Source organism: Mercenaria mercenaria, chromosome 13 (genome assembly GCF_021730395.1).
Source record: "Mercenaria mercenaria strain notata chromosome 13, MADL_Memer_1, whole genome shotgun sequence".
NCBI classification, from domain to species: Eukaryota; Metazoa; Mollusca; class Bivalvia; order Venerida; family Veneridae; genus Mercenaria; species Mercenaria mercenaria.
The window spans coordinates 38,513,863-38,526,377 of NC_069373.1; the positions used below are offsets into that span (position 1 = coordinate 38,513,863).

Here is a 12,515-nt window from a genome sequence, read left to right on the forward strand (position 1 = left end):
ATCACCCACATGTGACACAAGATGCATAACTCTGACACCAATTTTTCATGAATTATGCCCCTTTTTACTTAGAATTAAAGGTTAATTTAGTTACATTTTCACTATATATCATTCTGATTGGCTTAGAGCCAAAGGGAAGTAACCTTTTTATAACTTTTGTACTGAGTTACTTCCCCTTAAATTCCAAGAATTAGTCTATTTTTAGATTTTCAATATTTTAGGTATTTTTTATTATTAGTCCTATATAAAAAGTAACAACATTTTTCTGCAGTAACGTGTCGGTAAGACACTTTTTTGTATTCATTTTTAGTGTATCTCTAATATTAGAGATTTTTATATTTACCTCATCCCTCATCCTGGGACATAATATACTAGTATTACTTACATGTGCTGTGGAAGCCCAGTATGAAGTACTCCAAAGACGAGAAAAAATTTTCTTTAAGTAATAAGATTTTTTTTACATTTTATATTATTCTAAGTATCTTTAAAATTTCTTATGGTTGCCATTCTGTGACAAGACAGTATTGTGGGGTATAAGTCACTCCTGTGACAGTTCTAGTTTAAGTAACTGATGGCAGTAATATTACGCAGTTCCCTGTGCCTTACAGACTTAAAATTACTGTTTAGCAGCGTTGATTATCTTACAATATTGTTGCAGATAGTCACTACACATTTAGTTTAATTAAAAATTGATATTGGGTTAGAAAACCTGACCAATGCCATAATAACTAGTCGTGTGTTACCATTTATTGTTTTACCTTTCATCAGAAATACTTTGTTGACTTAATAAATACCTCTTGAAACTACTATATTTTCCCTTCTTAGTGAATTTTCCCCTCCATTTCAACAATATTTGTGTAACTCTTCTGTGGTGGCTTTAGCCATACCTGTATTAAGCAGCCAGTCCAGAGGGAATCTCAGTCTGGGTCCTTAAAAAAGCAATCTGGCTGTTTAAGGCAAGTGGTTGCTTAATACAGGTGGTGACAAATGCAGGTTTAAGTGTATTCTTTTAAGTAGAATATATATGCAGTAACTGCATATTAACAAAATAGAAAGCAAAGGTTTTATGAAATATTTGATTATGTTTTCCACTCAGAACTTGATTCTGTTTAATGTCACTACTGAAAGAAATGTTTTTGCTATGGAAACTATAATATAATTAGATTCATGTAACACCCACAATAATGTTTGGATAGTTTCAATGAAATTCTAATGTAATCAGATTTTCGTTAGCAAATGCAGTAAATATAATGAATAACATGAATGTGTTATAATCCAGACTTATCTGTTGCTACAACAATAGGTGCAGTTTTATAAAATAAGATTTAATTGTTATTTGCATTGGCACTATAAAATAACATTAGAAATAGAGAATACTTCCGCTTGTGTCTCCAGAAATCGGTTAATTGAATTGAAAGAGCAGACATTTTGAGACCTAGAAAGTCACAAAAGTTCACAATCAATAGTGATGTGAATCCTCTAGATAACTGCAAGAAGAGGTCCAAGGATTAAAAAGAAAATAGCTCTTATCACATGAAAATAAGGGTCACATAGGGGCTTGAAGATATATTTGTCTTCTGTTTCCAGCCCAGCACTTGAAGGAATAAGTTTGAAGTTCTCACCAGTGTAAGTTACAGAGTCATCATTATCAGCCTTTTGATGATTAAACATTAAAATCCTATCTTCTGAACTCTTAAGAATTCTTACAGAAAAATATTATACACTGACTAGGCGTGAAAATGCAACAAGCACATGCCTAAATATTTATTTGATTACAAATACAGTTGAACTTCAATGGCTCGAACTCGGATCTTTCGAACACCCGGGATGGCTCGAATTCTTCGCCCGGTCCCGAATTTATTCCTTCTTTATTCTATATAGTTTTACCTCGGATCGCTCGAACTTCGATAATTCGAACTCTCGAACTCATTTGGTGGTCCTCTCAGCTTAATTACAGTGATAATTACACCTATTCAGTCGAACAGACAATTTTTGCCGGGATGGCTTGTATTTACAAAGTTTTTCACACTTCTGCCTGACATTCGCCAAGCTTCCCCTTTAACCGGCGCGTGCGTAATTTTCACACGCTTACGTAATTAGCGTCGATATACGACAAACAAATTAAACAAAGTGACTTTCGTTCACTGCAATGCTTTAATGGGCTTTGATTTATACGAATAAAATTATTTAAAATGATTGAGCAATGTACATACTACGTCTGCCTTTATTTTTTCTGCATTAAAACGGGAGATCCGACGTCAGCTTTCATACTGCTTTAGCATGACTGAACAACTTAGCAAAGGACCCCGATACGTGGCGATAGCTAAGTCGGCTACTGGAAAGCAATATGTTTGATAATATTTGTACTGGACTATGATTCAAACAGGTTTGTTATTCATGTCTTTCTATATGATGCTGTCTTCACCAAATTCTTATAATTATATTAGTGTTTTATCTGTGTTTTTTCCGTATCTATGTCATGTTTGAAAATAAATAATAAAGCATATTTCAGCGTTCGTTTTTTATTTATCATCGTATCGTACACGCATTTAGGTACAATATGACAATATATTACGGTGTAAGGTTTGTAACACATCATGCCCTCAAATTCCAAAATTCAAAATAGCCGCCATTTGGATGGCTCGAACAACGGAAAACTCGAACTAATTTCCACGGGACCCTCGAGTTCGAGCCATCAAATTCGACTGTAGTATTGCCTCAATTTGTTTTTTCATGTACACTTCTTGTTACTCCCTACCCATTGTGTTTGAATTTAGTCAGCACATGAGGAGGTAATATCACCATATTTTGTACCCCACCATTTCCTCTTGCGCCTCATGCACATTTACCATGTCGTCAGTTCAATATAAATATTTTTAGCCGATGCATAACACACCTACACACCACACAAATCATAATAACTCGGATGAAAATTTAAGCATACAGTGATTGACAATTATACAGTTGTTTCAGCAATACAGTAGTGCTGGCTCAGTGTCTTATTGTCCAAGACAAGGGGCACTGCTTGCATTGAATCAACTAATAAACTTTGATAATGTGGCAGTTGACCTCAATACAATCGACACTGTTTATTTTCCAATACAGGTAAATCCAATATTTGCTTTACAATAGATCTATGACGGATTATCTTTAAACACCCCTGGACTTACTGGATTCAACTGCCACATTATGAAAGTTTATTAGTACATCAGAATGTTTACATTTTGAGGGCTCAGAGCGAAACAAGTCTAAGTATATATAGAAATATAGAAATAGAAGCAGATAGACTGGTTTCGCACTGAGCCCTCGAATTTTGTCAACATCAATCGAAGTTGTGATTCTGTGTGGACTTTATGGTCATTGTTGTCCTCTGGCCACGGAAAATGTGATTTAGAAGGGATATTATGATCACTGTTGCCTCTAATTATTCTGAATAGGAGGGTTACTGTAGAGCTACCACAGTTAAAATGTCAAAAATGAATGCTTTGATTTTTAGCCCACCATCATCAGATGGTGGGAAATTCAAATAACTCTGCGTCCGTGGTCCGTCGTCCTTCCGTCCATCCGTCCTTCCGTTAACAATTTCTTGTTATCGCATCTCCCCAGAAACTACTGGGGGGAATTTAACCAAACTTTGTCAGAATGATGTATTGGTACCCTAGTTGTGTCCCCCTGAAAATCAGACTGGTTCAACAATTTTTGAGTGAGTTATGCCCCTTTGTTTATTTTTATAATTTACATAGATTTATATAGGAAAAAACTTTGAAAATCTTCCTGTCCAAAACCACAGGGCCTAGGACTTTGATATTTGGTATGTAGCATCTTCTAGCAGTCCTCTACCAAGATAATCCAAATTATTTCCCTAGGGTCAAATATGGCCCCGCCCCGGGGGTCACATGATTTATATAGACTTATGTAGGGAAAAACTTTAAAATCTTCTTGTCATAACCTACAACATTCAAATTAGGACCTTATGTATAGTTTTGAGTGGCTAGATGAACCTTGACATGAGTTGACCTACTTTCACATTTCTGTAGCTACAGCCTTCAAATTTGGACCACATGCATAGGTTTGTGTACCGAAATAAACTTTGACATTGACCTAGTGACCTACTTTCACATTTAATTTGGACCACATGCATAGTTTTGTGTTTCAAAATGAAATTTGACCTTGATTTTGATCTAATGACCTACTTTCACATTTCTCAAGCTACAGCCTTCAAATTTGGACCATATGCATTGTTTTGTTTACTGAAAAAAACTTTGACCTTGAAATTGACCTAGTGACCTACTTTCAAATTTCTGTAGCTACAGACTTCATATTTGGACCACATGCATAGGTTTGTGTACAGAAATAAATTTTGACCTTGACATTGACCTAGTGACCTACATTCACATTTTTAGCCCACGATCATCAGATGGTGGGCTATTCAAATCACTCTGCGTCTGTGGTCCGTCCGTCCGTTAACAATTTCTAGTTATCACATCTCTTCAGAAACTACTGGGGGGATTTTGAACAAACTTTGTCAAAATGATGTAATGGTACCCTAGTTTTGTCCCCCTGAAAATCAGACTGGTTCAACAATTTATGAGTGAGTTATGTCCCTTTGTTTATTTCTGAAATTTACATAGATTTATATAGGGAAAAACTTTGAAAATCTTCTTGTCCAAAACCACAGAGCCTAGGGCTTTGATATTTGGTATGAAGCATCATCTAGTGGTCCTCTACCAAGATGATACAATTTATTTCCCTGGTATCAAATATGGCGCTGCACAAGGGGTCACATGGTTTATATAGACTTATATAGGGAAAAAAACTTTGAAAAACTTTTTGTCCAAAACCACAGGGCCTAGGGCTTTGATATTTTGTATGTGACATCATCTAGTGGTCTTCAACTAAGATTGTTCAAATTATCCCTCTAGGGTCAAATATGGCCCCGCCCTGGGGGTCATATGGTTTACATAGACTTACATAGGGAAAAATTTGAAAATCTTCTTGTCCAAACCACAAAGCCTAGGGCTTTGATATTTGTAATGTAGCATCATCTAGTGGTTCTCTACCAAGTTTGTTCAAATTATCCCCCTAGGGTCAAATATGGCCCCGCCCCGGGGGTCACATGGTTCATATAGACTTATATAGGGAAAAGCTTTTAAAATCTTCTTGTCAATAACTACAACATTCAAATTTGGACCACATGTATATTTTTGAGTGGCAAAATGAACCTTGACATGAGTTGACCTTGATTTTGACCTAGTGACCTACTTTCACATTTCTGTAGCTACAACCTTCAAATTTGGACCACATGCATAGTTTTGTGCACTGAAAAAAACTTTGACCTTGACATTGACCTAGTGACCTACTTTCACATTTTTGAAGGTACAGGCTTCAAATTTGGACCACATACATAGTTTCGTGTTCCGAAATAAAAGTTGACCTTGATTTTGACCTAGTGACCTACTTTCACATTTCTCAAGCTACAGCCTTCAAATTTGGACCACATGCATAGTTTTGTGTACCAAAACAAACTTTGACCTTTACATTGACCTAGTGACCTACTTTCACATTTTTGAAGGTACAGGCTTCAAATTTGGACCACATGCTTAGTTCTGTGTTCCGAAATAAAATTTGACCTTGATTTTGACCTAATGACCTACTTTCACATTTCTCAAGCTACAGCCTTCAAATCTGGACCACTTGCATAGTTTTGTGTACTGAAATGAACTTTGACCTTAAGATTGACCTAGTGACCTATTTTCACATTTCTGTAGCTACAGCCTTCAAATTTAGACCACATGCATAGGATTGTGTACCGCAACAAACTTTGACCTTGACATTGACCTAGTGACCTACTTTCACATTTTTGAAGGTACAGGCTTCAAATTTGGACCACATGCATAGATTTGTGTTCTGAAGTGAAATTTGACCTAGATTTTGACCTAGTGACCTCTTTTTACATTTCTCAAGCTACAGCCTTCAAATTTGGACCACTTGCATAGTTTTGTGTACCGAAATAAACTTTGACCTTAAGATTGACCTAGTGACCTGCTTTCAGATTTCTCAAACTACAGCCTTCAAACTTGATGCACATGCATAGTTTTGTGTACAAATAACTTTGTCCTTGAAATTGATCTAGTGACCTACTTTCACATTTCTCAAGCTACAGCTTTTGAATTTGGACCACATGCACAGTGTTGTGTACGGAAATGAAAATTTGACCTTGAGCTAGTCAATAAGTCTTGAAATTTGGAACACTCAAAAATGGCACATTGGTGGGTGCCAAGATCACTCTGTGATCTCTTGTTTAAGGTGCATGCTTCAAATTTGGACCACATGCATATTTTTGTGTTCCGAAATGAAATTTGACCTTGATTTTGACCTAGTGACCTACTTTCACAATTCTTAAGCTACAACCTTTAAATTTGGACCACATGCATAGTTTTATGTACTGAAATGAACTTGGACCTTGATTTTGACTTAGTGACCTACTTTCACATTTCTCATGCTACAGGCTTCAAATTTGGAACACATGCATAGTTTTGTGTTCTGAATTGAAATTTGACCTTGATTTTGACCTAGTGACCTACTTTCACAATTCTTAAGCTACAGCATTCAGGTTTGGACCACATGCATAGTTTTGTGTACCGAAATTAACTTTGACCTTGATTTTGACCTAGTAACTACTTTCACATTTCTCAAGCTACAGCTTCAAATTTGGACCACATGCACAGTATTGTGTACTGAAATGAACTTAGACCTTGATCTAGTCTTGAAAATTGGAACATTCAAAAATAGCTCAATGGTGGGCGCCAAGATCACTTTGTGATCTCTTGTTTATGTCAAGGTAACTTTATATGTTGATCAGATTTTTAAAATTGCACTTTTCATCTGTCCATCCGTACTTCAGAGTAAATGCTTGTCCGGGGCTGTAACTCTGTCATCCATCAAGGGATTTGGAAATAACTTGGTAGAAATGTTCACCATAATGAGGCGCCGTGTCTTGTGCAAGACCCAGACCCCTAGCTTCAAGGTCAAGGTCACACTTTAAGGTCAGAGTTTAACAGGGTCTGTTTTGTGTCCGGTCCATAACTCTGCCATCCATGAAGGGATTTTGAAATAACTTGGCATAAATGTTAACCATAATGAGATGACATGTCATGCACAAGACCCAGACCCCTAGGTCCAAGGTCAAGGTCACACTTAGAAATCAAAAGTTAACAGGGTCTGTTTCATGTCTGGTCCATAACTGCCATTAATGAAGGGATTTTGAAATTAATAGGCATAAATGTTCCCCATAATGAGACAATGTGTCATGTGCAAGATCCATTTCCCTAGCTCTAAGGTCAAGGTCACACTTAGAGGTTAAAGGTTAACAGGGTCTGTTTCTTGTCTGGTCCATAACTCTGCCTTTTATGAAGGGATTTTGAAATTACTTGGCATAAATGTTCCCTATATTGAGATGATGTGTCATGCGCAAGGCCCAGACTGTAGCTCCAAGGTCACACTTAGAAGTCATAAGTGTTTCTTGTCTGGTCCATAACTCTGCCATTTATCAAGGGATTTGAAAATAATTAGACACAAAGTCACGAAATGATGTGAGATTTTTTTGTGCAGACAACTGTACCATTCTTGGGCATGCTAATACCTGGAATTGATTAAAAGTTTCACACCATTAAACTTCCTATGCAATTAAGACGAAGGCTTTTCCATAAACAGAATATTCTGTTAAATTGTCTCTTTTTTTAGTTTTGATTGATGATTTCCTCTGCTAAATTTAGATTTGATAATACTTCTAATTTGGGATAAATCAAAGTTGTATATAGCTTATGTCTGTGTTGTCTCTTCTCAATCCAAACTAATCTTGTAGTCTTCATTTGATTGCTATATCCAGAAATAGTTGGTAGCCATTCCTACAAAATTTATTAAAATGGTGCTTAAGTGTATGTATATTTTTAACTTGATTTAGTTTCACTCTAAATATATATAATTCAGTAACCAATTTACCCATTTTTGCATTAATCAGTCATCATATATTAGTATGTTTTTGGCTTTTGTCATTACATAATATTTACATTCGCCCGATTCTTTTCCATTGAAACTTTTGACGTTCATTTCATATGAACAGCAAAATGAAAGGCGCGAAAGTTACGTCATCGCTGCTTAGTGATAACTGACTGCTGTTTTGACAATGTCCGCGTATAGTCAGGGAGAACGTTCCTTAGATGACGTCGCAGTTGTTCCATCTGGTGAACAGATTGGCCGGGAAGCTGATTTTAATGTTAAATGCTACAAATTATATGTAATTCATAATATTATTTAGTTTACACATTGAAAGGAAATATAATGTAAATATAAGAAATGAAACTATTTTTTTCGGTGTTCATGCAAAATGAATGACAGAATAGGATCGGCAAATTAAACATGAATCTCTAGCGGGCGATTCATGTTTAATTTGCCGATCCTATTCTGTCGTTCATTTCGCATGAACACCGAAAAAATCATTTCATTTCTTAATTATACTAAAGGGGCACAACTCCATGTTACTTTTTAGCTCACCAGAGCACAAAGTGCTCAAGGTGAGCTGTTGTGACTGGTCATTGTCCGGCGTGCGTCGTCCGACAACATTTCCCTTGTGAACACTCAAGAGGCCACATATTTGTGCCAATCTTTATGAAACTTGGTCAGAATGTTAGTCTTGATGATCTCTTGGTCAATTTAAAAACTGGGTCATGTGGGATCAAAAACTAGGTCAGTAGGCCAGATCAAAGGAAAAGCTTGTGAACACTCTAGAGGCCACAGTTGTAACCCAATCTTGAAACTTGGTCAGAATGATTGTCTTGATGATTTCTAGGTCAACTTCGAATCTGGGTCAGGGGTCAAAAACTGGGTCACTTGGTCAAATCAAAGGAAAAGCTTGTGAACAGTCTAGAGGCCACAATTTTGACTCAATCTTTATGATACTTGGTCTGAATGTTTTGTCTTGATGACCTCTTGGTCAAGTTTGAATCTGGGTCATGTGGGATCAAAAACTAGGTCAGTAGGCCAGAACAAAGTAAAAGCTTGTGAACACTTTAGAGGCCACATTTGTGACCCAATATTTATGAAACTTGCTCAGAATGGTTGTCTTGATGATGTCTAGGTCAAGTTTGAATCTGGGTCATGTGGGGTCAAAAACTAGGTCACCCGGTCAAATCAAGTTTGAATCTGGGTCATGTGGGATCAAAAACTAGGTCAGTAGGCCAGAACAAAGTAAAAGCTTGTGAACACTCTAGAGGCCACAATTTTGACTCAATCTTTATGATACTTGGTCAGAATGTTTGTCTTGATGATCTCTAGGTCAAGTTTGAATCTGGGTCAAGTGGGGTCAAAAGCTAGGTCAGTAGGCAAGATCAAAGGAAAAGCTTGTGAACATTTTAGAGGCCATAGTTGTGTCTCAATCTTTATGAAACTTGGTCAGAATGTTTGTCTTGATGATCTCTAGGTCCGATATTAATCTAGGTCATTTGGGATCAAAAACTAGGTCACATCATCAAATCAAAGGAAAAGTTTGTTAACACTCTAAAGGCATCAATGGTGACTCAATCTATATGAAACTTGGTTAGAATGTTTGTCTTGATGATCTTTAGGTCAAATTCGAAACTTGGTCATTTGGGGTCAAAAACTAGGTCAGTAGGCCTGATAAACTCTGTTGAGCGATATAGGGCCATCATGGTCCTCTTGTTTTTGAAAAATCCAAAATCCTAATTTATTGATATGATACAGACCTATGTCACATTTTTATTATGCGACTAAATTTCTTCTTAGAGCTTTTTAATATAGCTTAAAGATTACATGTGTGTTTAAATAGAACTTACTATTATACAGTCTACTCGGGTATTTCGAATTAGTCTAAAATGTGGGTCAACTCTAGACATTTTACAACTGATGAAAAGAAATACATTTGAAACAGTAATTTTTGTAAAAGTGGTTCAGAATACCTAAGTACACTGTTTATAGTCACATTTTCCAAATTTTGAAAATTTTATATAAATGTAAAGGACACAGTGCCCCTTTAACTTTTAATAAAAAAAAAACAAAGTTTTTCTCTAACTCCAAGTAAAGGAAAAGAAACAAAAAAATGAAGCAACTGTATTGGGTTGTCAGTATTTAATGTCAATCAGAGTCAAGTAAATTGTGCTGTCATGCAAATTTTGCTGCTTTAAATGGTTTAAAATGTCTCTCTTTCTTCAAGCCTGATTGATGAGTAAAATTAGAGATACTTAGTTCGTCACTAGTGGCAGCTGCTATTCGGTTGCTCTTTGCATCAACTGTTCACTGCCATTAGAAGAGAAGACATAATTTGGTGTTGTTTCTGGTAGAAGTTATTTAAGTTTCATGCATTTTGAAGTCTATGTATTGATTTATTTCAATGCAATGGAAATTAACACAAAAAAAATGTATTTCCGTGAAATTATCCTATATTTCTATTGATTTTTAAACAATATAGTAAACATTTATAGAATGGCTTGCCTATAATAGTCATTGATCAACAAGTCTTTCTATAAATGTTTTATTAGGTGTGTCTAGAATGAATTTTCATAAGAACTAGTCTTTTACAAGTCAGTCTTGGAGGTCAGGGGCCAATAGAGTGTAACTGTTCCTCCTGTGCACTCCATAACTGGGGCTATCCATGAAGAGATTTTAATAGTAAATAATCAACAAAAAATCAAATTGTCATACAAACCCAATGAAAAAATAATGCATTGGTGCATTTTCTTCAGAGTTACTTCCCTTTAATATGATAAATGTATTTCTTTAGATTTTTCCCAAATTTCCACACCAATTCAAAAATGAAATATATTTTTCATTTTGATAGATGTTTAGATGCAACTAACAGCTGTTGATTTTCAGACATGCATTTTCAAACCCAAACTGTTTGCTACTTGACAAGGATTTCTTCTGTCGCAAAATTCACTAAAATTAGTCCCCCATGAAAATGAATGATTTTGCAGCATAATGGCATAATATTGTACATACATTGTACATACATCATCAGTATTTAAATGTTATGCTGTAGTTTCTATAACTGTATTCCCTTTCAGCAGGGGACTCTGTTTCAAATGGCAATACTTCACTTTCTTGTTTTCTTCAAGTTTCGGCTTTATAGTGTTGACACATTATTAGCTTGTTATAATGGATTAGTATAACCAGTTGTGTAGTGGTTGTTTCACCATTTATTCTCCCTTTGGTGTTTTCCTTGCCACCTTAGGTGTGTTCTCCACAAGGACAAGTGACCTCTGATTCAGAAGAAGAGGACATTAGTTATCACTGGCCACAGAGAACATTTGCCTCCCCCTACCACTTTCAATAATACTAAATGTCAATAGTCTGTTTTGATTTGTGTAAATTACAGTTCTTTTAACCCTTAGCATGCTAGATAAATTGTCGTCTGCTGGAATTGTAAAGTTCATTCAATTTGCTCCAAAACTGGAAGAAATATTGTCAGAGTAGCAAACAGCTTGGAACCTGATCAGACGCCGATTTAATCGGCGTCTGATCTGGTTCCAAGCTGTTTGCAAAGGCTGTTAAATTCGCCTGCAGCAGGCTAAGGGTTAAGTGCTAAACATTTAGAATATATAAGAACTTCATACCAGTATGAGCAGAATTTTTTGTTGAATTTTCAGGTGAGCCAACATCCACATACAGGATTAAGGAACTGGGGAGCTGAGGCAATTACACATCTTGTACAGTCTGCATTAGCTTACAGTCACCAGCCACCACTGCAACAAAATCTGGTTTGTTTATAATTTTGTTCATAAGAGAATATAGACTAAAACTTAATACATTGTAGTTATGATATATGACTTGGTCAGAAGCAAGGTTAAAGTGCAAGAAAGCCTGACAATAAGTTAATTTTGTATGAAAGTCATCTTCAAGCCTTTCATAACATTGAAAGAATTTTTAAAATCGGATCACTATTGAAAAAGATACGGCAGTTTGAAATTTAAGCAAATGGCTGATCATGGAGGCAGACATTTAAGTGTGTTTATGACATCATTTACACACTGCTGAATTATTTATTTAGCAAATAACCTTTTAAATAGATTAATTTCTTATCTTTCTTGAGTGTAAGATGTAAAACATGGTAAATTCTTTCAGTATAGCTGGAAAAAGTAGAAAAATTATTTTACAGAAATAGTAAATACAGTTCAAATATGCATCTAGAAATTTTACAAAGCTGCCATTTTGTTTTTTGTTGCCATGGAAACAAAATGGCAGCCATTTTTATCAAATATTTAAGTGCTCATAACTTTCTCATTTTTAATCCGATTTTGAAAATTCTTTCTCTTCTTTGAAAGATTTAAGAAATCCTAGCAGATGGAATTAACATAAGAATAATGTTACCTTTCCCTTTAACATCAGAACAACGTTACCTTTCCCTTTAATAGATAAAGATCCTCCTCAAGTGATGCCTGCATTACCCGGCATAAAGTTTTTAATTCACATCCAGACTTACCAAGTTTATTGATGACCAAAAT

The 12,515-nt window shown here is 35.6% G+C and overlaps 1 protein-coding gene across 4 annotated transcripts in view; it reads left to right on the forward strand.

Moving 5' to 3' along the window:
- The window catches only part of LOC123528756 (protein MON2 homolog), a 553,363-nt gene that overhangs the window by 482,480 nt on the left and 58,368 nt on the right, over nucleotides 1–12,515 (forward strand). For all 4 annotated transcript variants that reach the window (XM_053521587.1, XM_053521589.1, XM_053521588.1 and 1 more), the window contains one exon: nucleotides 11,661–11,771. In XM_053521587.1, coding sequence (XP_053377562.1) covers nucleotides 11,661–11,771 — 111 coding nt within the window. The remainder of the gene's footprint in view (nucleotides 1–11,660; nucleotides 11,772–12,515) is intronic.